General features: G+C 38.0%; 3 protein-coding genes, 1 long non-coding RNA gene and 1 pseudogene across 28 annotated transcripts in view; 2 read left to right on the forward strand and 3 right to left on the reverse strand.

Annotated features, from left to right (window-relative positions):
* LOC103952793 (receptor-like protein EIX1) overlaps positions 1-26,600 on the reverse strand; it is a 61,533-nt gene that overhangs the window by 12,170 nt on the left and 22,763 nt on the right. For 13 of the 23 annotated variants that reach the window (XM_048590594.1, XM_048590586.1, XM_048590593.1 and 10 more), the window contains 4 exons: positions 26,217-26,343; positions 25,958-26,042; positions 25,727-25,809; positions 25,474-25,524 (listed from right to left, as the gene is read on the reverse strand). The exons of 4 other annotated variants lie outside the window; for them this stretch is intronic. The gene's annotated coding sequence lies outside the window, so the exon portion shown is untranslated. Of the gene's footprint in view, positions 1-24,861; positions 25,218-25,473; positions 25,525-25,726; positions 25,810-25,957; positions 26,043-26,167; positions 26,344-26,600 lie in introns of those variants that run through there. 6 more of the 23 variants (XM_048590595.1, XM_048590588.1, XM_048590603.1 and 3 more) reach the window with 4 other exon arrangements.
* LOC125480157 lies at positions 542-6,295 on the forward strand. 2 transcript variants are annotated; one of them, XR_007260572.1, is made up of 8 exons: positions 542-963; positions 1,304-1,366; positions 1,504-1,546; positions 1,662-1,810; positions 1,945-2,018; positions 2,255-2,314; positions 2,406-2,501; positions 6,089-6,295. It is a non-coding gene; the product is annotated as an uncharacterized LOC125480157 (long non-coding RNA). The 2 variants fall into 2 exon arrangements; XR_007260571.1 differs by lacking the exon at positions 6,089-6,295 and having other exon boundaries at positions 546-963; positions 2,406-2,693.
* LOC108867623 lies at positions 7,777-12,291 on the forward strand (annotated as a pseudogene).
* On the reverse strand, positions 12,788-15,922 carry LOC125480203 (receptor-like protein EIX1; the record flags this gene model as incomplete). The annotated part of the gene is made up of 1 exon (XM_048590779.1): positions 12,788-15,922. A coding segment is annotated over one exon (2,898 nt), but the record flags the coding sequence as incomplete, so codon positions are not given.
* Positions 16,361-22,348, reverse strand: LOC103932337 (receptor-like protein EIX2). Of its 2 annotated transcripts, none has more exons than XM_048590604.1 (5): positions 22,332-22,348; positions 21,764-22,041; positions 21,174-21,459; positions 20,569-20,696; positions 16,361-20,395 (listed from the first exon to the last, which is right to left on the reverse strand). In XM_048590604.1, the coding sequence occupies exon 5, from the start codon at positions 19,276-19,278 to the stop codon at positions 16,627-16,629; it is 2,652 nt and encodes an 883-aa protein (XP_048446561.1). In that variant the 5' UTR covers positions 19,279-20,395; positions 20,569-20,696; positions 21,174-21,459; positions 21,764-22,041; positions 22,332-22,348; the 3' UTR covers positions 16,361-16,626. The 2 variants fall into 2 exon arrangements, with proteins under 2 accessions (XP_048446561.1, XP_048446562.1); XM_048590605.1 differs by lacking the exon at positions 22,332-22,348 and having other exon boundaries at positions 16,361-18,833; positions 18,966-20,395; positions 21,764-22,072.

Consider the following 26,600-nt stretch of genomic DNA (forward strand, 5'->3'; position numbering starts at 1 on the left):
TTTTTTTTTACAGTAAAATGGCGGTTTTGTTGAACAGTACAGCGGACGAAAATGCCCCCTCCAATTGGTCTTCAGCTTTTTTTTTCACAGTAAAATGGCGGTTTTGTCCTCCCAGACCACCCGTCTCTCATCAGTGTGCCTCTAGGTTCGATCTTCTTTTTCTGTTCCTTGCTTGGCACGCGTCCATCATCGCTGCCGTTTCTGTTTCAGTTCTCTGCTTTTTCTTTCTTTGCTTTCCATTTCTCTTCTCTCTCTCACCCTCTTCTCAGTGTTTTGCAAGCTTTTCTCCCTTTGTCTTTGTCGCCATGGTCTCCATCGCTCTCAAGCTTTTCTCCCTTTCTATTTGTCGCCATAGTCTCCATCGCTCTCAAACTTGCGTTTCTATCCCTGTCAAATCTTGGCTCACTGGAAAAATCTGAAGTAGTTTAAGCTTCTTCAGCTTTTTGATTTGGATTGAAGATGATTTTAAGCCAAAAAGGTTAACGTTTTCTGGTAAGTTCTTTGAATCATATATCTCGGAGTTCTTTTTTTTTTTTTTTTTTTTTTTTCCAAATCTATGGGTTGTGTTTTCTTCAATTTTAAAATATTAAAAATTGAATCTTTTTTTTTTTTTTGGGTAATATTTTTCATTAGATTATGCTATGGGTTCTGATGAGGCTTTGAATTGGGTTTGAGAGTTTTGATTTAATGAGAGAGATAAGGAGTATACACGGAGACAGGGAGTTAGGTCATTTGAAGAAATGGAGATTAGGGTGAGAGAAAAACGGGAGAGAAGGGGTAGCAGATTAACTTTTGATTTTATAATTTTGGGGGTTTTGTGTTTAAATTTTGCGTTTGTAATTTTGGGGTTTTGTGTGCGCGCTTGGATACGATTTAGTTTTCAATTTCAGGAAACGGTGGTGTTCAATTTTGGGGCTTTCATGTGCAACCTTGGAACCACTTTGTGCTCAAGGTATATAAAAGGTATGAAACCCCTGGCGTTTGCTGATGAGTTTTTTTTACTTTCTTAGTATGGCCTTTAAATTTTTTGGTAGTTTCTGTAGATATAGCCTACAAATGTTGACCCGAAGTTTGGACATAATCATTACTTCCTATTACAATTTATTAACGTTAATTCAATTAACAAAAGTTGATTGGAATCTGACAATGATCTAGATATTTGCACGGGTGAGAGAATCTCGCTGACATTTTTCGATATTTAGATGGGATTTGTGTATGAATTTTGTTTTTGTAATTTTGGGTTTTGTTTATATTGTTAGATTCGTTGTCTGGGCGTATCATTTGCTTCTGTTTTTCGTTTCAGGAGATGTTACTCTTCGTTTTTTGGGGCTTTTGTGTGAAGCTTTCGAAGCCCTTTGTGCTCAAGGTAAATAATTTTGGTTTTTTCCTTTGAGGCTTTTGTGGAACAATTTTTTTTGTTTTTGTAATATTGTGATAGTTTTATTTTGTATGTTGTGAAAGTTGATTGTTTGAGAAACTGAGTAACTGTGTATTTGTTTGTAGTTATGGTATGAGACGTGATATAAATTGAACAGGGTGAGATAAGGTATTTAGGTATCACAACAATTGATCGTGAAAAACTATTAACAGACTACATTTGAAACATTCATTCATTTATGTTATATGTGGTGGTTCCAAGCTTGAGTTCTTTTTCCTTGCAGCCTTCAAATACGGGTCTATTCATTCTGGTAATGCTACAAATGGATAAATCACATCAGAGCGTCTGCTACCCCTTTGGTACTTGATTTCATGGATTCATCTATGTGCTATCTCCATAACTATTATCTGTCTGCTGCCTATTACTATGGAGGTAAAACTTATGGGTGAAGTCTTTGCTTTAGATTGGTTTATTTATGGATTGTCAGATTCTTCTTTAAATTCATGTATATTTTTTATATCAAAATTCATGTGTGTGATATGAATGGTTTTGTGAATTTCTTTTAGGCTATGATGAGACTAGCAACAACTGGGACGACTACTTGAGATATGTAAATCCTGAGGGAGTATAAATGATTTCTGTAAGTTCCTCTTCCGACTTCACAATTGTGAACTGGGTAGTCATTACAAGCTTCCAGTGATAGTTGTATAACGCTTCGAAGGCAGCTCTCTAAAATTTAAATTATCTTTCTGAGTTTTCTTTTCTTCTAATTACATAAAATTGATATTTTTTATGTAGTTATATATTTGTCATATGCTCTGGTATATCGATTTCTTTTTTTCTCAAAATTTTTGCTTCGTTTTATATAATGCATAGAAAGGAGGAACGCCCAAACTGGAGGTCAGTCAAGCATGACATCCTTTCTATGGACCTGAGGTCAGTCAAACATGTGTTATATGTGTATAGGTAGAGTTTCCATTGCTTGATTCTCCTCTGCTTATATCACTTTATTGGGTGCCAATTTTAGGGGAAATTAGGAGACATGGAAATTGTTGCCAAATGTGAGGACATAAAGTTGTCTATTTGCAAAATTACGTTGAAGTGGCACAAGGACCCTAAGTTGGTATGTTCAAGTAGATTACCTGATCTCCTTAGTTGGGTTTAGGTTTAATGCTCAGTGGTATGTTGTGCTTCCGCTTCTTTTTAATTATCGATGATATGCAGAGATTGCAAATGAAAAGATTGTATTTGCTGTTTTGATGCATTGTTGAGCCAGAGACGCAAAAGATTCTAGTAATAACTATCCCTTAAACTACCACGTTACCCAAAATTCTTTTATCAGCAACCTAGAAAACCACTAAACAACCACCATTTCAACAAATCTCACAGAAAACTCAAGAAAGAACAATGCAAAGAATAATAATAAAATATTGAAAGACAGAATTTACCTGAATGTTCACGATGAAGAAGAATTCTCGCCTATCATGCTCCGCATAGTTCTATAGAACAAAAAATATGAGTCTCGCTTTAATCACCATTTCTTAGCAACTATTCAGTAAAGGATCAAACAATCATGCCATAAAACAAATTTGAGAAAAAAAGGGAACTAAATTAGGTTGAGCAGGGTGAATAATTGAAGTGACTTTGAGGCATTTAAGGTACGATTTTTGTTTAGTGTTGTCAGCCCATATTTGTTACATAATTTTGTTGTGCTACATATTATCCAAATAGCTGATATGTAATATTTTAATACAATAGCAACACATTGCTTACAACAAAAAAAGATAAATTAGACAAATATACAGGTACACCATCATGTAATTTAAAATCAATGAAGTGCGAATGAAATGAATTGAATCGAATTTATTTGATATTGCGATGTATTGTTCTTGAGATGTTTGGTGAGATTAGGAGTGATTGATTTGGTTTGTGAGTTTTATAGATCTGCATTTCAACTGCCGAAATTTCTAGTATATGAAATAAAATGCTCAAGTTTCAGCTGAAATTCGATCGAAAAAGAAATATGTTTCAAGTGAATTTTGGTATTTTTGAGCAATGATTTTGATATGGATAGCAATGTACGACTGTGATTGCATTTCTGAGTCTGAAGGATATTTTCATGGTGTTTTTATTCCTTTTCAAATACAATTAGTTTGAACAAGCAGTGAAGCCCACGTGATATTACGGGTTTCAAAACTGTCTTAAACGTGTAAAAAGTAGGGCATATATACATGAGAAAATATGGGCCAAAGAGTAGGGTTATATACATATATTACATGAGAAAATTGAGAATGCTGATATGGCACAGTTAGAGTGTGCTATTTACATTCTTATATTACATGACAAAAAGTAGTACAGTTATTTAAAACAAAGACACTGGCTTATCACTTGCAGCCATGTTTCAATTGTTCCATTTCTTGTGGTTTATTAATTTTTGTTCTCTAATCAAGGGAAATTACAAAATCATATTGAAAATCCCTATCGAAGCACATTAATAATCTAACTAATGAATGTGATTCGAGAAACAAAACTTGTTCAAGTGCAATTGATCAGATCTTGTCCTTACATTGCTGGTTCCAACACAGCACTCTGTGCACAAAATCTCAAAAAAATATGAATAAGTAACCTACTTAATAGATTAATGTAGGCAGATGTGAATATTGAATAGCTTAAAAGTCAATAGGTAACCTACTTAACAAACCAATTTGAATGGCTTAAACTCAAAAATTGCGAAACTTTATAGAAAATTTCGATCAGACCTTATTTCAAAAACATTCCTCTGTTTTCCCTCAGGCTGCAGAACAACTCCACCAAAACTGATTTACAGCATTTGTTTCAAGTCTTATCATTATGAGTCAATTTGGAGATTTGATAAAAGATCTCAGAAATTAAATGAATAATTCAGATAAAAATAATCATATCAAAAGAACCCATCACTTCAAAAGAAAATTTGCCCTAAACTAACAATCCGTTCCGGAATTTACAAAAGAAAAATGTTATTTTTGTATTTTCATTAAGTTTGGAAGATACTTTCCTTTTTAAAATTGTTTTTGGGTCTTAAATGGTGTGCCTGGGGGGCCCACCCCTGTTTTGTGTCCCCAGTTTCCCCTTTCCCCGTGCACTCATCTCTCTCTCTCACTTTTCTCTCCTCTCTCCCCCGAAACTCTCTCTGCAACTCTCTTTCCCTTCTCTGCGATGTTCCCCTCCTCTTTGAAAACAACCCACACACACCCATGCCCACACCGTACAAACGACGACAACATCACCATCATCACCACGTTAGCTCTCTCTCTCTCTTCGTCTCTGTGGAGCACAAAGAAACTCCGGCAAGTTCCTTGTGCTTCCATTTTGGGTAAGCCTCAAAACACTCCAAATGCTTCTCTTTTCATCCCTCTAGTTCTTTTCTAACCCCGTGGTTGTGTTTTGGACGTCAAACCACGAAGAAACCACCTCGGAGACATTCCCCTAGTTTTCCGGCCAAACCACGGCGAGTTGGCTAGTGTCCAAGGTATCAATCTCTTCGTCTCGCCGAGTACTACAATTTTCCTTTTTGTTTCACCCAATTTCGTTGAGTATTGAAGAAGTTATATTCATTTGAATCTTACCTAGTTTACGACGGACACTCGTGGCTTCCAGGTCGTTTTCCGGCCAACGCTGGCCACAATGACGGAAACCAAGGGTATATCTCGATTCTTTACTTTCGGGGCTTCAATTTGATATATTGAATGCCATGTTTTAGTTGAGTTTTGAGCTCCATCGAAGCTCGGGAATTTTCCGGCCGAAATCCGGCCTTCTCTATCAATTGGGTCCGGCGACCCATGTTCTGAACTCAGACCAGGCTTTCAAGCCCAGATCCTTTTGAACAAGGCCCTTTGGGCCGTGCCAACCCTAGGGCCTTAGGCCCGTTATCCTTTAAATCCAACCCAATTACACAAGCCCAAGCCCAAGTCCATTTCTTTTTAGTTTTGTTTAATTTTTATTCCTATTTAAATTAAAGCCCTTTGGGCCGTTTCCTTTAGGATCTTCGGCCCATAAACCCTAAACCCATTTATTTAAACCCTAAAACCCATTAGACTCAAACCCTTTAGGCCCAAACCGGTCCAACGCAAAACCCTTGACCCGGATGCGTTGACTGTGACCTGGTCTGACCATGACTTGGTCAACGGTCATCGTTGACTTTGACTTGATCGGTCAACGGTCAACGTTGACTTTTAAGGTTGATTTTTTTAGGTGTTCCTCGGGACCCCTCCTAGGCTAATTTCGACGTTCTGAACCCGTTTCCGATGTACATTTTCTCAAATTCAATTGTTTGAGTAGAGTTTGACTAAATGTACCCTTTATGTACTTAGGGGCAATTTATGGTGGCGTTCTATCTTCATTAGTTGCGTGGCTCTTCGGCAGCTACGTACTGTGAGTGGACCTTTTTTAAAAATACATGTTTTAATGGTAGAAATGCATACATGGAAAAGCATGATTTCACAATTATGTTTTATGAAACGCTTTGAGATAACATGCTTATTGAGGCTAGTTAGAATTATTACTATTTTTCCTGTAGCCCGTGTTCTTATAGAATATCCAATGGATGACTATATGATATTTAGAACACCTCTTTATAGTATAGATGATGGATGACTTTATACCATGAAGTTGCTTTTCAATATATGTATGTTCACTGGTTTTGTACTTATCTATTGGTCCTTTCCGCTACAGGATGTAGGGATAGATTCCGGTCCGTCCCGGGCGACGGTTTGGTGTTGGCATAGGGCCTAGAGTGTGTTTCCTTTGGCTATTTAGCACAGGGACAGGGAGCTGGCATGGGGCCTGAAGTGTATTTTTCTCTGACTGTCTGCTCAGAGACGGGGAGCCGGCATGGGGCTTGGGGGTTATTGGACAATTCACTAGTGATTATTATATATACAAGTTATGATTTGAGACATTGCACGGCATGCTAGGTTTTTTGGAAAACCTATGTTTATCATGATATATACATGTGTTTTCATAAAACCTGGAGGTTAGTATGTTGATAACTGTTTTATTATATATATATATATATATATATATATCAACTTGGTCCACTTATGTTTATTTTGCGCTCCCTTCAGGACTTAGCATTGAGGCGTACAATCCCGATGTCCAGGCACTTCCGCATCAGCATCTTCAAGTCCTCTCGGTTCTAGATTAGATGTGTGCTCTGAACACGTTCCTTAAATGCATATTCTTTATTTTTTATATTTATAAGTCTTATCTATCCCTTGTTTTCAGCATTTGCACTCAATAAATGACTTTCGTCACCTTCGGGTGTCGGCTAGTATGTGCCTATCCTGGTATTTGGGGAATATCGAGATTGGGGTGTGTCACTGCAAATTTAAACGAAGAATTCTTTAAAAAAAAAAAAAAAGGTAACTCGATCTGATAAAGACATGAGTAAATTAATTTCATAAATATGAAATCATAAGCATGCGATTCCTAATACTACTGTTGGCATGAACAGTAAATTAATTTATGAGTAAATTGATTTTGATTAGCTTTAAAACTCAACCATTGCACACCAAATTCACAAAGTAAGCAAATTTGAGGGTGTAGAGTAAGAATATCACCTTCGTCGGACCCAAAAAGGTCGGAGAAAACTCAGATCTTAGTCGGAAAAACCCACCGCGAGCTGGGTTTATGGAACTCCTCGGTCTAGGGACAGATTCGAGCATGCAAAACTCGAATTTTGTTGTTGGGACTCTCCTAAGTTGAATGTATTGAGATATCGGTCTAAAAGAATAGGTGCAAAGTTACAGACACACACACACACACACACAAAACCTTAGACAATCCCTCCAGCTTAAGGGCATTCATATGCAGATTACACAGTTTCCTTAAATTCATCTTAAAATGAACTAATATTGAACATGCAATACCTTAACGTATCTCCTAAGACTGAGAGAAGTTATTTCCAGGTAACGGAGAGGCCCAATTCGCCGGCAATTGGCAGGAATTGGGTCGCTGGAAAAAATGTCGGAAACCCTGACTATTGGTTACACGAAAACAACGACAAAATTAGCAAGAGCTTGGCTAAGAAGAGTGAGAGGGATGGGTTGGTAGTGGTTCGGAGGAGTGTAGTGGTCGTTTTACAGTAGTCGTGGTTGGGAGGTGTGGTGAGTCGCGCGTAGAAGGGAAGAGAGAAGGCGGGAGGAAGAAACGGAGAAACAAATATTTGGAATATATACGCAGTGGCAGACTTGAAATAACAGAAACTAAGAGAGGGTAAGACCGGAACAATACTGTGCTTATTATGAACAGTGTTTCAACACTGCTTATGAACACTGTGCGCCTACGCCTTACCAGAATCTGCACTTGAGCAGCATAAAAATTACTACTTTTTAGCAGCCTCGGTACACACTCTCTTTGTCTATACTCAGTTGAAAATGGAGGCGGAAATTGATACCCGTACACCCTTGGACTACTCTGAATTTCAGAATTTTTCCGTCCCAGAACGGGCTAGGTTCTCGCCTTTCGGTAAATTTAATTCTTTTAAGGGTATATTTTTGCTCTTCGGTTGTATTGGTTCATAAAAATTTGTTCTTTCTGCATATACTACACTTGTGCGTTAACAAAATTACAACGAACCTTACAAAACCTTTGATCTTCACTTTAACTAGAATGGGTTTGTGGAGGTATGATTGGATGAAAAATTCAAAATGTCCATGAAAGTGATTCCTTTTATTTGTGGTTTGCTTCACTAATGTGTTTTGAGGATGGTCTAGGTATGAGGCACTTGTTTCCATTGATGGAGAAGTAGAAAAGTTAGCAGGCGGGGCACTTGAGCCGTTGTTGCCACATTTTCCGGAAGTAAATGAATTGCATTGCAAGGGATCAAATGCTAACCTCACACTCCGACTTCCTAAAAGCCTGCATGGTGCTGCCTGGTTCACGAAATCAACTTTAACCAGGTTTTAAACACTCTAATGTTTCTTTTTTCTTGTCTCTTTATCTTCAGTTTAATTATCCATTTTATTTCCTGATACACAAATTGTTTTGCTTCATCACAGATTCCTGCAAATTACTGGTTCACCAGACGTAATGCATACCATTACTGCTACTGAAGGAGAAATATCTCAGTTGGAAGAAGCCAAAAAGTTTCATGTTTCTTTATATGGCCAGGTTCCTTCTCCCGTCTTTCAAGATTGATGTTTGAAGGCGTATGGTTTAATAAATATTCCGGTATCCGGCAACTAATGTGTGATTTTTATCAACAGCCTGAAGCTGAGATTGCATCATCAGATGCTTCAAAGTATGTCCCTTTAATTCTTCATTTAAGATTACTTTTGAGTTGCATCAGCATGACACTATAGGAATTTGTGCTGTCAGGAACGAACTTTTTCAGGCCCTGGACTTGAGGCTCACTGCATTAAGAAGGGAATTAACGACCGCTATTGAAAAGGCTTGTCATTCGTCGTTCAACTCTGAAGAGATTTCAAATGTAGCAAACTTTTCTCAACATTTTGGAACAACAGATTTCAGGTAAGGTAGTCACTTAGATTAGTAGAAAGGGCACTGGTATTTTAGCTTCTTAGTTGCTCTGAAAGAATCCGTTGTTTGAAGATTTATCTGCTAAATGTTCTTACAAAGTCAGTATCGTGGTGAAAACGCAGGAATACTCTGTTCAAGATTTTAGAACAGTATCAACAAGGCAAGAGTGGTGATCCTCAAAATGATGACAAGTCGGGTAATTTTGGAGATGATAATGTTGAGACAGATGGGAGTGCTCAGATATCTAAGCCCATGAATTTCGCTACAGCAGTAAAATATAGTGTTTCGCCTGCAAAAGCTGCCCAGGTTGAGCGACATAGTTCAACCGAAAGTGGGGAGTCTTCTGAGTCAAGTGACGAGGAGCAAACATCTGCAGAAAGAAGTCGGAGTCTTATGAGAAGTGCTGCACCTAGAAGGTCGGCATCTCCAATGCGGAGGATTCAAATAGGAAGAACTGGGTCACGCAGAGCTGCAGCATTAACCATTAAGAGCCTCAATTACTTTCCTTTTAGGGAAAAGCCTTTTTCAGAAGAGGGTGAACCTGAACACTCAAACAAGAAATCTGAGAGCAACGCACGAAGGATGAGTGTTCAAGATGCAATTAGTCTTTTCGAAAGCAAACAAAGAGATCAAGCTGCTGCGGATGCTCAAAAAAGGAGCTCGTTAACAAATATCTCTGTGAGTACAGATAAAGCTGTATTAAGAAGATGGAGCTCAGGTTTGGGGGAAACTTCCACCCAAAGTCAATCTGAAATTGCCTCTGGAGACAGTGGTCCAGTGACTTCCAATGATATAAAGAATGGTGAGGTGCCAACATCTTCAGAAGAAATGAAACCACAGATCAAAGTACTATTGAAGCTCCTAAACCGGCAGTTAACGAAGGAAGATTTGAGAAAAATTTATCTATTCCAATTGATACCGAAGCAGACTCTACTATAACTCCGGGAGAGAAAAGCAATAAAAAAATCAATAGCTTCAATGGAATGGAGTCAAGAAAGGGAAGCAGAATTGAACCAAATGCTGATGAAAATGATGGAAACTAAACCTGCTAAATCTACAAAGCCTCAAGCTACCAGAAATCAAAGCCTTCCTTCTGAACAGAGAGGTGGCTTTTATGACCACTACAAGGAGAAGAGAGATGAAAAACTACGAGGTGAGAATTCTAGAAGGCGAGCATAGAAAGAAGCACAATTTAAAGCAATGCAGCGAATTCTTGATGAAAGGAAAGCCGAAATGTCCTCTGCAAAGGCGAATGATATTGATAAAAAAGGTGCTACGAAGAAGCCCCAAAAATCAGTTGGAAAAGTATCTCAACCTGCAAATCCTAGAAAGGAAAATGCAAAGCCTTCTGTTACAAAGAAGGCTTCACCTAGAACATCACCCATGCCTGCTACACGCAAGTCGTGGCCATCAACACCAACACTGAGAGCCACAGGGGCATCGCCAGCTAGAACTCCTGTTGCGGTTACCAGCACTACCCTGACCCGTCAAAAACCCAAGCCAACACCACCCGGTGCTAAAGTGGAAAGACCCCCACAGCGACAGAGGATGTGATTACTAATGACAGGAGCTCGAAGGGAGTAAATGAGAAGCAGCAGCAAGCAGTGAAAAAGAGCGGTAAAACAACAAAACCTAAAGTAGTGACAACCTCTGGTGATTATTCTGATATAATTCCAGCAAAGCACAACAAGGTGACCAAGAAAAGCAGTGTAGTGCCGGTGGAATCAAAACCATTTCTTCGGAAGGGTACTCGAACGAGCCCAGGTGTTATTCCTGTCGTTAACAAGACAAGAACTTCTCCTCAATCGGAGGAATCTTTGAGTAACAGCACAAATATTATTGAAACTCAAGAGGATGAGGTGATTGGTAGCGCTTTTGATCCTGTGAGTCAGCATCAAGAGCCAGATATTGTGTCAGTCGGCCTTTCAAATGATGCTGTGGAACCAGAAGCTCTGGTAAATGATAGCCTGATGTGTAGTGAGACACAACAAGTTGACCGAGTTTCTCCTGATCGTAATGATGACTTGAAAAATGTTGCAGAATCGTCATTGCAAGTTCAAGCTGAAGAAGACTCAACCATCTCCCCAAGTGCTTGGGTGGAAATAGAGGAGCATCAGGCCATGTCCCCATGTAACAACGACTCATCTCAAGTAACCACTTCAGCCAATGTTGCACCAGCTGGACTGTCAAGTCCCCGTGTCCGCCATTCTTTATCCCAGATGCTGCAAGAAGAAAGTAACGACCCAGATAATATTGAGTGGGGAAATGCTGAAAATCCTCCTGCTATTGTGTTCCAAAAGGATGCACCAAAAGGATTGAAGAGGCTCTTAAAATTTGCTCGGAAGAGCAAGGGAGATGCCAATTCGACTGGTTGGTCTAGTCCGTCAGTTTTCTCTGAAGGAGAGGATAATGCTGACAGTGTACTCAGAAAGTCTTCGCTTCATACAAGGAAGTATGAACCGTACTCTAGTAACTTTCCTGCTTTCATTAGAATTCCGTCCTGCCTTTGTCTTTTTCTTTTGCTCCTTTCCTCCCTTCCTCGCTAACCCTTGCTTTAATTTGTTGTGAAAGCAGATAGTTGACAAAAGCAGATTGTATTTCGTATCGTAGTAGAGAAAAGTTAGATGGTTGGATGTTTTTTTTTGCTCATTTTATTAATCATTTTGGATTTGTGCATGCAGCTCAATCAAATATTAGCAGATTTGACGGGCAGAGTTCACATAAGTCACAAGAGAACCGCGATGCAGCTGCAGGACCTGCAACTAAAGGTTGTCTTTCCACGTGATGAGTAACACAGTATCGTTTTCTATGATTTATTTATTTTCCTGCAAATTTTTTCTACACCTGCATACAGAATTTCTACGCGCCATTTCTAAGTCGCTTGATTAAGATTCCAATACTGTCTACTATTTGTGTTTCAGCTGCAACAAGGTCATTCTTCTCTCTTTCAGCGTTTAGGGGCAGCAAACCAAATGAGATGAAGTTTCGCTAATGCTGGAGACTCATGTCGAGTACTGGAGTCGGATTCTTCGAAACTTTCTATTCTTCCTTTACCATCGTCGTAGCATGCATGATGCATTCATCCACATGCAAAGACAAGGGACCGTCCCTATACTTCTGGTATTTTTTTTTTTTTTTTTTTTCTTCTTTCCTGTCGTAAAACTCTGTTTGCGGGTCTTTTGTACATGCAATATATGCCCTTGTTCTGTTCTTTTCAGAGATTTAAACAGATCCCTGTTCTTAACCCTTATGCTTAGGATGTCAAGCAACTACATCGATACATGTCGAGTCGAGTCGATTTTATTTATCCTAGGTACAAAGTTGCTTCATAATGTATCCAGTTTCAAGTCTGTAAACTTTGCGTATATTGGCATCAATACGAATGCTTTGTGACAGAGAATGCCTCTAAATAACATAGGAACATGCTAACTCTGTTGTCACCATTTTCCTTGCTCCACGAGCATTTCAAAGCTGCATAGCAATTGGGTGTTCTTGTAGAAGAGAGAGGTGTCATGTGAATTAGTATGAAGAAGAGAGAGAGAAGTACCGTGAAGAAGGGGAGAGAGAAGAGAGAACAAAAAAAAGATCCAGGGGTAAAATTGTAAATGAAAATATTTGAAAATACAACCACGAAGTGATGTAAATAATGTGAGTTTGCTGATAATTAATTAATAGGTAACTAATCCGTAAACCATTTTTACACAATGCTCATGTCATTCAATTTATTTCTATTGAATGAAGAATTACTTGTTCAGAAAACAAGTCTTTTAATTTTATATGGGATAATTTTTCTATTTTTTATTTTTTAAGAAAACCTCGACGGTACGAGGGATATTTTATTGATAACGAAAAAAAAGTTACACCCCTCTAAAAACAAAAACGAAAACGATACAAGGGAGGGGGGACATGAAACCTAACCCCTCTAAAGTCAAACCTCTCTAAAAACGAAAACGAAAACGATACAAGGGAGGGGGGACATGAAACCTAACCCCTCTAAAGCCAAACCTGAAAGAAAAATACACTGAAGCAAGAGGATGAAATTTAACAAAATCATACTACACAACCATACTGGCATATTCGCCACAGCAAGGAAAATGCCAACAAACTTACTCAAAGTACAAAACAAAGCTAAACATATTCAACACTTACATGATATATTTTAAGCACTATCCTATTCAGCAACTGTGAAAGAAGAATGCTCCATGGCATGTTTACCAGCAAAGAACCAAGCACAATCCAAAACCCCGTGAAGAATCCAACTACCAAGCTCACGTAGAACCACTCATCTTCGAGTAAACGGTATCCTCCTCCTCCGTCTTGCTCAACTGTTGCTGGCGGTATCACCCCATTTGCGCTGCAATTGTTGTTGAGTGGAGGTCCGCAGAGTTCATTGCCGACGAAGCTAGACTGATCAAGGCTCTGCAGCTGAGTGCTTTCTGGAATTTGTCCTATCAAATTGTTGTAGGACAAGTTTAAGTGACTCAGAAATGTCAAATTCGTCATGCTTGGAGGAATTTCACCATCAAGTTGGTTTAGGGAAAAATCGAGAGATTCTAACCGTGCCATATTACCAATCTTTGAAGGAATTCTTCCGGTGAAGCGATTATTTGATAAATTGAGTGACTGCAATGCGAGGAGGCTTGTAAGTTCTTCAGGGATCTCTCCATACATAAAGTTGCATGAAAGATCCATGCTCTTTACAAATTTCAGATTCTTGGTATATTCCACTTCTATCCCTTTCATTACCAAGATTGTGTTCTCTGGAACTGTATAAGGCTCAGCAGAAACACCAATGCCAAACAGTGGTGACAAAAATGATTCTGAAAAATTAGCCATGGCGCTCAAATTGCGGAAGCATCTCGGTAAGGTTCCAGAGAGTTTATTACGTGCAAGGTCCAATATCTGGAGACTTTTCAAATAACAAATTTCAGAAGGAATGTCTCCTTCAAACTCATTCGAACGAAGGTTAAGAACATTCAACAATGAAAGGCTTTTACCCATCCATATTGGTATGCTTCCGACAAACCCATTTCCACCAAGGTCAACAATTGACAACATGGTACAGTTTTGTAGGGAATGTGGCAATTCTCCGTAAAGGTGATTATTGCGCAAGTGCAGCGATTCCAACTGATGCAAGTAGCTCATAGACATTGGGACATTCCCAGTTAGGTAGTTGTTTTCTATAATTAGGACTCCCAAGTCTTGCCAACTCATCCAACAGTCGGGTACTTTTCCAGTGAGAAGATTGTTCCCGAGATGAAGAACATAAAGTTGCTTTGGTTCATCCGGCCTATCACAGAAGAAGTGGAAAACAGATCCAGAAAATGATGAATTGGAAAGATCTAGCCAAAATAATGAGGTGGGAACAATAGGCAATGCACCGGTGAATTGGTTAGAACCAAGATCAACTGCTGAACCAGGGGCAACAACTATATTTTGAATCTCCCCGTACAATCGGTTGTGAGAGAGATTCAGATAACGTAATTGGGAAGTTAGATTCCAAAACCAAGTTGGAATAGCACTTGAAATTCCCGTACCAGATAAGCTTAGATATGTTAACTGCTTTTGTGTCCGAAGCCACATTGGCCATTCAGGTCCCAGGTGCCATGAATCCAATTGCAAACTTTCAAGTTGAAAAGGAAGAAGCCAATCTCGACTAGTTTTCAGAGTAAATGAGTTTCCTTTTGCATTGAAATGCTTCAATTTTGTAAGGTTACTAAAGGAAACTTCCGACACCATACCTTTGAACGAATTATAAGATATATCCAAATCTGTTAGCATTTTGAGTTGACCAATAACTTCTATGAAAGTTCCATTAAACTGATTTCCAGATATGTCTAGTTCTTCTAAACTTGACAGGTTTCCTAGGGACATTGGAATGGGACCTGATATTGAATTACCAGAAAGATCAAAGTGCCTTAAACTTTTAAGGTTTCCAATGGAACTCGATATTTCACCACTTAAGGCATTGCGAGAAAGAAGTAAGGACTCGAGATTGTTCAAGCTATACAACCATTCAGGTATGGTAGAATTGAATTCGTTCCCCCCGAGATTAAGAGCTGTAAGACCAGTTATATTCTGAATACTGCTTGGAAGTTGTCCTGTAAGTTGATTGGCTTCTAGACTCAATTCAAGGAATTTTTGGTTAAACAACCATTTGGGAATTGTATCAAGACTAATAGAATTGTTTGACAAATCAATTTCCCTCAGAGATGTGATATTCTGTGAAATGCTAGGAATTGGACCATGGAAACCACAAAAACTGAGATGAAGAGAAACTAGATTTTTAAGACTGAAAACCCATCTCGGCATCAAAGAATTAAAAATGTTGAGAGAAAGATCAAGGACGACCAGGGAAGTAAAATTTGGGGTGGGTTGAGGGGGAATTTGATCAAGTTCACAATCAGACATATCTAACTCTACCAAAGAAGGGAGCATGTTTGTAACTTGCAACCAGTCAGATGCTTTTCTAAGATTTATAGAACTCAAGTCCAAGTGTTTCAGCTGAGAAAGACTAGAAATCCACTGAAGGTTTTCAACCTTCAGATCGTTAAAACTGAGATTGAGATAATGTAGACTGGAGAGATTTCCTAGTTTATGAGGAATTACTCCATCAAACAATGAGTATCCAAGATTAAGGTGTGTTAAACTTGTCATAGAACCAAAGAAACTAGGAATTTGTGTTCTGAAATCATTGTTGCTTAGGTCCAAGTAGTTGAGATGTTTTAAACTGAGCAAAGAAGGATTTATCTTACCACAGAAGAAAGAGTCGAAACCCCAATCAGAGTCAGAACTATTAAGGTGCAGCTGGTGGATGTGGCCGGTTATGTGATCACAGACAACTCCTGTCCAACTGCAACAGTCGGAATCTTCTTCTGCAACCCACGATGCAAGCCGATTCGCAGGGTCCTTGAGATCTTGCTCGAACATTAGAAGTGCTTGTCTTTCGCTTTCCTTGCAAAGTGGAGGCCAACCGGGATTTCCATTGCCCATATCCAGGAGGTGGGATATGATAGATACGAATTTTTGATGACGTCACGTGTCAATTCGGGACGTATGTCGGGATTGGGGCGTGACATTGCTGGCTCCACGAGCACTTCAAAGCTGCATAGCAATTGGGTTTTCTCGTAGAAGAGGGAGAGGTGTCATGTGAATTAGTACGAAGAAGAGAGAGAAGTACTGCAAAGAAGAAAGGAAGAGAGGAGAGAAAACAAAAGAAAGATGGAGGGGTAAAATTGTAAATGAAAAATAATTAAAAATGCAACCACGAAATAATATGAATAATGTAAGTTTGTTGATAATTAATTAATAGGTAACTAAACCCTAAACATTTTCACACATTTCTCATGTCATTCAATTTACTTCTGCTAAATGAAGAGTTACTTGGTTATAAAACCAGTCTTTTAATTTTATATGGGATAATTTTTTTTATTTTTTTTATTTTTTTTTTGAGAAAACCTCAACAGTACGAGAGATATTTTATTGATAACGAAAAAAAAAAGTTACACCTAATCAGGGGGGACATAAACCTTACCCCTCTAGAAATGAAAACAAAAACGATACAAGGGAGAGGGGGGACATGAAACCTAACCCCTCTAAAGTCAAACCCGAAAGAAAATTACAATGAAACAATAGGATGAAATTTTACAAAATCATACAACACAAACATACTAGCATATTCGTCACAGCAAGGACAATGCCAACAAACTTACTCAAAGTACAAGACAAAGCTAAACATATTCAACAATTACATGATACATTTTGAGCGCTATCCTATTCAGCAACTGTGAAAGAAGAATGCTCCATGGCATGTTTACCAGCAAAGAACCAAGCACAATCCAAAACCCCGTGAAGAATCCAACTCCCAAGCTCACGTAGAACCACTCGTCTTCGAGTAAACGGTATCCTCCTCCGTCTGTTGGTGGCGGTATCACCCCATTTGCGCTGCAATTCTTGTTGAGTGGAGGTCCGCATAGTTCATTGCCGACGAAGCTAGACTGATCAAGGCTCTGCAGCTGAGTGCTTTCCGGAATTCGTCCAGTCAAATTGTTGTAGGACAAGTTTAAGTGACTCAGAAATGTCAAATTCGTCATGCTTAGAGGAATTTCAGCATCAAGTTGGTTCATGGAAAAATCGAGAGATTCTAACTGTGCCATATTACCAATCTTTGAAGGAATTCTTCCGGTGAAGCGATTATTTGATAAATTGAGTGACTGCAATTCAAGGAGGCCGGTAAGTTCTTCAGGGATCTCTCCATGCATAAAGTTGCATGAAAGATCCATGCTTTTTACAAATTTCAGATTCTTGGTATAATTCACTTCTATCCCTTTCGTTACCAAGATTGAATACTCTGGAATATAAGAATTAGAAATACCATACCCTTCTAGCCAACCGGATTTTGAAACACCAGCCATGGAACTCAAATTGTGGAAGCATCTCGGTATCGTTCCAGAGAGTTTATTATGTGCAAGGTCCAATATCTGGAGACTTTTCAAATAACAAACTTGAGAAGGAATGTCTCCCTCAAACTCATTTGAACGAAGGTTAAGAACCTGCAAATTTGAAAGGCTTTCCCCTATCCATATTGGTATGCTTCCGACAAACCCATTTCCACCAAGGTCAACAACGGACAATGAGGAACAGTTTTGTAGGGAATGTGGCAATTCTCCGTACAAGTGATTATTGCGCAAGTGCAGCGATCTCAGATATCGTAAGTATCCCATGGACATTGGGACATTCCCAGTTAGGTTGTTGTTTTCTAAATGCAGGAAGTACAAGGATTGCCAACTCATCCAACAATCGGGTACTTTTCCAGTGAGTAGATTGTTCCCGAGATAAAGAAAAACTCGTTGCTTTGGTTCATCCGGCCTATCACAGAAGAAGTGGAAAACAGATCCAGAAAATGATGAATTGGAAAGATCTAGCCAATATAATGAGGTGGGAACAATCGGCAATGCACCAGTGAAATGGTTAGAACTAAGATCAACAATTGAATATGGAGCAACAGATATATTTTGAATCTGCCCATACAACTGATTGTGAGAGAGATTCAAATACTCTACTTGGGAAGTTAAGTTCCAAAACCAAGTTGGAATAGTACTTGAAATTCCTGTACCAGATAAGCTTAGATCTGTTAACTGCGTTTGCGTCTGAAGCCACATTGGCCATTGAGGTCCCAAATGCCATGAATCCAGCTGCAAATTTTCAAGTTGAAAAGGAGGAAGCCAATCTCGACTGGTTTTCAGAGTAAATGAGTTTCCTTTTGCAATGAAATGCTTCAATTTTGTAAGGTTACTAAAAGAAACTTCCGACACCACACCTTCGAACCAATTATAAGATATATCCAAATCTGTTAGCAATTTGAGTTTACCAATAACTTCTATGAAAGTTCCATTAAACTGATTTCTAGATATGTCTAGTTCTACTAAACTTGACAGGTTTCCTAAGGACATTGGTATGGGACCTGATATTGAATTACCAGAAATATCAAAGTGCCTTAAACTTTTAAGGTTTCCAATGGAACTCGATATTTCACCACGTAAGGCATTGCCAGAAAGAAGTAAGGACTCAAGATTGTTCAAGCTATACAACCATTCAGGTACGGTAGAATTGAAGTCGTTCCACCTGAGATTAAGAACTTTAAGACAAGTCATATTTTGAATAAAATTTGCGGTGGGTAGATGGGGAATTTGATCAAGTTGACAATCAAACATAATTAACTCTGCCAAAGAAGGAAGCATGTTTGTAACTTGCAACCAGTCAGATGCTCTGCTAAGATTTACATAACTCAAGTCCAAGTGTTTCAGCAGAGAAAGACCAGAAATCCACTGAAGGTTCTCTACCATCAGATTGGAATAATAGAAACTACTGAGATTGAGATATCGTAGACTAGAGAGATTTCCCAGTTTATGAGGAATTATTCCATAAAACCCTGAGTCTGCAAGGTTAAGGTGTGTTAAACTTGTCATAGAACCAAAGAAACTGGGAATTTGTGTTGTACTGAAATTATTGTTACTCAAGTCCAAGTAGTTGAGATGCTTTAAACTGAGCAAAGAAGGATTTATCTTACCACCGAATAAATAGTGGAATTCCCGATCAGAGTCGGAACTATTAAGGTGCAGCTCGTGGATGTAGCCTGTTATCTGATCACAGACAACTCCTGTCCAACTGCAACAGTCTGAACCTTCTTCTGCAACCCACGACGAAAGCCAATTGGCAGGGTCCTCGAGATCGTGCTTGAACATCAGAAGTGCTTGTCTTTCGCTTTCTTTGCAAAGCGGAGGCCAACCAGGAATTCCATTGCATAAACCAATACTGAAAGTAATGGTTGCAAAAGCTAGAACCCTGATTAGTAGTAAAACAACTCTCATGCTTCTCTCCATAAAGTTTTAGTCTATGAAGTAGGTGATGTGTATGAGCAATGAACGATCCAGAGTAGTGCCACCTATATATATACTAGGCAGCCTCACCTTTTTCTAAACCATCCACTACGGCATGAGCAGTTTTTCTAAACCATCCTCTACGGCATGAGACCGCATTTTCAAAATCGATGCACGTCAATGACTGTATCAGTCGGACGGATTCTTGGAATCTTTGACAAAAATCTCACAACCAACAACTAGCTAGTCCATCTATAGAAACAGAAGTTAATCTAGGGTCCCCCTCGGAATTGGGAATAATAGGCCCTTCAAATACGTTGTATTAATTTAAGGGTAATGTTATTAGCACTCCAAAAAACTCATTCTACACTCCTCACAAGTGTATTTTTCTTTACAAATATAGAAAGTTTGGAGTGTAGAACAAGTTTTTTGAAGTGTCAATAATAATTCCCTAATTTAATAAGTAAATTATATTTTAACACCTCAACTTAAGGCCACACAACAAACTCATACCTCATCTTTTGAACATTTTAATGTCATACATTAATTTCCAAATTTGTTTCAGTTTCAGATCTCCGTTAACCAATCTATCTACTTGGCCGTTAAGTGATGATATGATAAATATGGGACACATAATTTTGCTGATGTAGCAGTGCCATGTCGATAAAAAATAAATTAAATTGTGCCATGTAGGACACAATTTGCTAACTCGAAGAAGTAGCAACTGCAAGGTCAATTGTTAAGTCTTTAATTTGCTAATTGAGTTGTTACCTCCGTTAGAGGTGTGGTTTTCCTACGTGACATAGAAAATTTAACTTTGCCACCCAAATGTTACTTCCCTTGGAGATGCTTTGGTAGCTACAGAATTCATTTCTAGGCAGGCAGTCATGCATGCATTTCTAGCGAGAAAGATCATAAACATTAGTAATTTACTATGTAAATAAAGTTGAATTAAAGAAATAATTGGCAAATTAATAATCAAATGAAGAGAAGAATGGTTGCAGATTTGCAATAGTGCCAACGTTGACGAAAAGGATGGACCATCTTTTTTCTAAACCAACCTCAACGGCAAGAGAACGTAGGCTTTTTTGAATCCATGCCCATGAATGAGTCAGTCCGACTGTCATTGAATGTAGTGTTAGGAAGTTGAGAAGATAAAATTTTATGTGGAAAATTTGGCCAAAAACTCTGATATATTCCATACAATGACGAATGTATGAAAAGTCATGCAGAATAATTAAAGCTTTGATTTTTCTTGCTCAAAGATGATAAGAAGGGGTGAAATATACATACAGCCATTTAAGTAGCTAGTCCATCTGTAGAGACAGAACTTTAAGGCCAGTCGTATTCGCAGCCCCACCTGGAACTGGGAACAGTCCTTCGTACAAGTCGTAGCTAAGACTAAAGACCCTCCCCGCAAGCTAGGCATATCAAACAAGCAAATGATTTAATCCACAACTCTAACAATCATATGCTCTTCTAGTATCTACAAAATTCATATCGACCGAGGTGCACAACACTTGGACTTGAGAGATTTCCAAGTTCACAAGGAAGTATTCACTCAAAGATCAGAAAGTAAAACAAATCTCTTTGAGTAAAAGTGCTATATAAAAACCCCAAAGTCGGCAGAACATTCTGTTGGTGAAAAAGTTAGATCTTAACTCAAGATAGTGAAAATGTTAGATTTTAGCTCAAAATAGTGGCAAACTGGCAATAGCAAAGTAGCATAGAAAGGAACATCAAATTGCCTTCTGAAGGCAAATGTGCATTCTTGGCAATAAATCCAATATCGTGGTCGGCAGAACTATTAGGTAAACGCGCCATTTCACACAATAATTGTTAAAGAAGCAATATCCTAGTAAATAATGAGAAGAAAAGGCTGAGTTTGAAGAATGTACCTTCTGTAGGCGGAAAACAACGAATGATACAAACGTCAAACGGAAACGTTTTCCTAAATGTAGCAGATGTAGCCCGTGCATTCTGAGCTAAACAAGAATTTGTATCTGGAATCTGGATGAACAACCGAACAAGGCAATATCGACCGGGTGGCCTCCACAGCCATCCCTTATAGCCCTTGTATACAGGTTGGGCAACTGGCCCAGTCTTCTGCATAAATTCTTGATAAGATTTTGGCAAGCTCTCAGGACGCATTACATAAGCGTACATAATTACCTTAAGCATAATCTGCAAGAGAAACTCAAATTCACTGTCACTGATTGAGCAAAATATTTTAAATTATCATTTTGTTGAAGTATTACTACTGACGCGTACATAACCTTAAACGTAATGTTAAAGTATCCCATCTCAAATTTGCAAGAGATCACTCGAATTCACTATCACCGACTGAGCAATTATCATTTCAATCATAGAATTTTGCTCCAATTCTTCAGATTATTAATCAAAAAACATAATCATTTTACTGACTAATGATAAACCAACACAATCCGGCACAAAAACGGAGAGTGACTACAGAAACGCCAATCCATACCTTAAGGTCGAGGAGCGAAGAGTAAGACTGCCGGCGCGCGAGCTTAAAAGCGCGAATAAGGATGCCAATTCGAACCTTGACGGCGTACGACAAGAGAGAGCTCTGGCATAGATTACCAATGGTCTGGGTGACGCAAGACTCGTCCACGGCTTGGTCGCAGGGCGGGTGGGGCTGTGAGCCAGTGGCGGCGGCGGATCGCTGGCAGTTCTGGAGCTCCTCGATGGCATTGCGGAGGCGGTCCTCGGCCTGGAGGAGGCGGCGCTTGGCGTTGGAGCTATCTAAGGAAGGGGGAAGAGGGGGTTTGTTAAGGTAACTTAAACTAAACTAAAAGCTATTTTTTATTTTAATAAAAAATCATGTTTTTACTTTAAAAGATTAATGTTGGTACTATTTATTTTATCTTTTATTTATCTTTATAGTTAAAACTCAAAATTTTCAAGCTACTTTCGTTAGTTTTTCTAATAATTTAACACCCCTAATTTAAAAATTAAGAAAGTGTGAAAAAACACTAGTAAATTTTAAATAAAATAATGTAATTTTACTAATAATTAATTAATAGGTAACTAACCATGAATTATTTTCACGAGAAGTTTCTTGTTCTAACTCCGATTCAAGGTTGTCCTTACCATACCTAGCTGAGGGAAAGATGGAGAGATGGAGACCCATCAATGAAACAAGAATCGAGGCATCGGCTCGTCGTTCGCTGTTTCGACGACAGTAAAGAGGTGACCCGGAGCGAGATTTGGGACAATCATTCGAGGATTTCTCATAAACCAATTATGATAAAAAGAACTGTTGGGCTAATTTTAATTTTTAATTTTTATAATTTTTTAATATCTACATGGCGTTCAGTCGTTGTTTCAGTAGACACCACATTATCAGTTAATGGTTGACTTAACAGCAACCTTAACAGATGTATAAAATTGTTCCTAAATTTTGATTTCAAGTATCACTCTGGGATAAAAAAAACTTAATGCACTAAATATTGAAAATCAAAAAATTTGAGGGTAGTAACCTGATATTAACCTATTTATTTATTTTAGAATTTAACAACTAGCTAGTCCATTAGAAACAGAAGTTAATCTAGGGTCCCCTCGGACTTGGGAATAATAGGTCCTTCAAATACGTTGTATTAATTTAAAGAGTAAATTATATTTTAACACTTCAACTTAAGATCACATAACAAACTCATACTTTATCTTTTGAACATTTTAATGTTACACATTAATTTACAAATTTGTTTTAGTTTCAGACCTCCGTTAGCCAATTTGTCGACTTGGCAATTAAGTGATGATGTGACAAATGTGGGACACATAATTTTGCTAATGTGGCAATGTCATGTCGATAAAAAATAAATTAAATTGTGCCATGTAGGACACAATTTGCTAACTTGAATAAGTAGCAACTGCAAGGTCAATTGTTAATTCTTTAATTTGCTAATCGAGTTGTTACCTCCGTTAGAGGTGCGTTTTTCCTACGTGACACAAAAAATTTAATTTTGCCACCCAAATGTTACTTCCCTTGGAGATTCTTTGATAGCTACAGAATTCATATCTAGGCAGGCAGTCATGCATGCATTTCTAGTGAGGAAAATTATCTAATGAGCCCTTTAACGGAATGGTTGATAACGATAGGAAAGAAAGATCATAAACATTAGTAGTTTACTATGTAAATAAAGTTGAAGAATTAAAGAAATAATTGGCACATTAATAATCAAATGAAGTGAGGAACGGTTGCAAACTTTGAGGAAAAGGATGGACCATCTTTTTTCTAAACCATCCTCAACGGCAGGAGAACGTAGGCTTTTTAGAATCCATGCCCATGAATGAGTCAGTCCGACTGTCATTCAATGTTTGATAATGTTAGGAAGTTGAGAAGATAGAATTTTATGTGGAAAATTTGGCCAAAAACTCTGATATATTCCATACGATGGTGAATGCATGAAAAGTCATGCAGAATAATTAAAGCTTTGATTTTTCTTGCTCAAAGATGACACGAAGGGTTGAACTATACATACGGCCATTTAAGTAGCTAGTCCATCTGTAGGGACAGAACTTCAAGGCCAGTCGTATTCGCAGCCCCACCTGGTACTGGGAACAGACCTTCGTACACGTCGTAGCTAAGACTAAAGACCCTCCTTGCTAGCTAGGCATATCAAACAAGCAAATGATTTAATCCACAACTTTATATATTCCATACGATGAATGCATGAAAATTCAATTAGAATAATTAATTAAAGCTTTGGCTTTTCTTGCTCGATGATAAGAAGGGTTGAACTGTACAGCCGAGGTGCACAGTTCTAAACCATCCTCTACGACATGAGCACTTTTTCTATACCACCCTCTACGGCATGAGATTGAGACCGCATTTTCTAACACATCAATGAGAGTAGCAGTCAAACAGAGCCTAGGAATCTGACAAAAGTTTCATAGATGATAAGATGGAACAATTACTTTCTTTGAATGGTCGGCCCTTCAAATACGTTGTCTTGAGCATTTCGTACAAATAATAAGTTTCTGTAAAAATTGCTAAACCATCTTACAAATTTAATCGTCAACCGTTATATTATTGTAACCCAAGACAAAGATAAAGCATATAGTTTGTTTATAAATCAAAACAAAGTGATGCTATAATCCGCAACAACTATGAATCATTTCCACATAAAGATACTCAAATTTAACCGCACATTGAATAACCATCAAGCAAAGCAAAATATGCCATGTGTTAACACGAAACCAAAACAAAAGGAGAATTAAATATCGAAAATTTTTCCATAAGGCATCAACTGACAAAATGCTTCTTAATGAGGTCTTCCAAAAAATGAGTGCAACTCCCAAACAACTTAGAAAACACCTTAGAAATCTTTATCACCCCAATCTTACTAAATAGAAGCAATATGGACAGGATAGCTCCCTAATTTTGTAATGGAAACTCTAAAAAAAGAATATTAGGCTCCAAAGGTCCTAACGTTTTCTTGGCATAAATCTATACGTTGGAAGTTTAATTCCAATGAGACAAATATGCATGTAAAGTAAAAAGCATCAACGCTACATGTACTGCTTTACAACCATCTCAAGTTACTAACACAATGCCTAAAATATTCAAGACTCAAAGATTTTCATATAAATAGAACACTTCACCAAAACAATAACCGAGGTTGTGGCACTTAAATCAAGCAGGCAGATGCTTTGCAAGGCTGCCTTCAATATCATCTCATATTCTCTTTTCATTTTTCCTATATGATACAATAAACCGTTCAAATTCAATTCATGTGGAATTGGGGGAAAGAAAAGATTCAAAACTCTAATCATCCAAATAGAACATATTATGTTAAAATGTTTCTTGAATATGGTCAGCAACGGTATTTGCAAAGAAACACGATGTTAACTCTCATGTATACGTTCAACGATTAGATTCCCTCCTCGTTTTGCATCTTGTTGATTAAGATTATAACCTAGAAACCAAAATATAACAAACATAGAAACATATATGAGAATTTACATGAATAGGAAAGGATTTTAAAGATTCGGAATGTAATGAAGAGAGGAAAACATGCTTATATGGCTAACAAGATCAAAGAAATTGCAAAAAAACAACAAATGGGGAAAATTACAGAACATGGGTATTTCCTAAAACTCCATCACGTTTTCAGTTCAAATTTTTCTGGGCATACAAAATGAAGCTAATGGAATGAAGAGTAGAATTATTACCTTTGCCAGACCCAAAGTGGTTGCAAAAGCTTGAAAAACCACATGCCAATCCTAACAAAATCGAATCGACAAACGAAAGGAAACCCATTAAACCCACATTCCAATTCAACCAAAATTCAAACTTCACCTCAAATTAGATCAACAGAAAGAGAAACAGGGGAAAACCCAAATGCAACAGGATAGAAAAATAGGGGGGGGGGAGAGAGAGAGAGAGAGAGAGAGAGAGAGAGAGAGAGAGAGAGAGAGAGATTACAATGAGTGAGCCGGCAAGATTTGAAAGCTTCGGTGAACTCGCGGCTCCCCTTCGACTCATTGCATCAATAGGATTAGAAGATTCTAGAAATAAAAAAAAAAAAACTGAATGGCCATAAACTGAATTAAATAAAATTCTCAGAATTTCGTACAATATCCATGAGCGAATGCTCACAAAAGATGAATAACATATAAATATAAACATAAAAAAAAAAAAAAAAAAAAAAGTTACCTCAATAGAACAGATGGGCACTAGTTATAAACTATTGGCCTGGAAATAGTTGACAAACCACAACCCCATGTCCATGATGTCGACACTGTCGATGTATTATATGTTTGTTAATTTCTACAACTAAAATCAAAATCAAATACCAACATACTTCCTCATGTGTTATGTTTTGCAAAAATTCAAATGACAATGTATAAAAAAACATAATTATACGGTAGCAATTCTTCATAGAATTCTTCCTCTATCTCCTCCACTTTTTTACCATGATGTTTGCTTCCATATATTGAGCTCAATTCTTCAGAGCTCGATGAGAGACTAAACCTTTGATGTGGAGGCAGTCCAGCAATAGCATAAGCAACAGCTGCAGCAGCCGCATCTTGCGCGGGAACCTGCTCGAGAAGGTAAACAACGCATGAATACATTTAGGACAGAAAATAAACGTTTATTTTAACCCTGTACCAATCAGCTAAATTTCACAGTAAGCACAACATTTTCATTCCCTACTTAACAGTGAATTAACTACGACTGCCAGATTAATAAGCATTGTTCTTAAAATGATACTTATTAAACTTGACCTTCTTAATTAACACGAAACCGCGGATAATCTACCAAACCAAACTGTTATTCAGTATATAAAGCAAAATAC

Source organism: the organism of the source record quoted next, unplaced genomic scaffold, assembly GCF_019419815.1.
Source record: "Pyrus x bretschneideri cultivar Hongxiangsu unplaced genomic scaffold, Pyrus_bretschneideri_v1 Contig32, whole genome shotgun sequence".
NCBI classification, from domain to species: domain Eukaryota; kingdom Viridiplantae; phylum Streptophyta; class Magnoliopsida; order Rosales; family Rosaceae; genus Pyrus; species Pyrus x bretschneideri.

Excerpts from the sequence above, each read along its gene's own strand:
- LOC103932337 (XM_048590604.1), bottom strand. The coding sequence starts at position 19,278 with ATGGAGAGAAGCATGAGAGTTGTTTTACTACTAATCAGGGTTCTAGCT.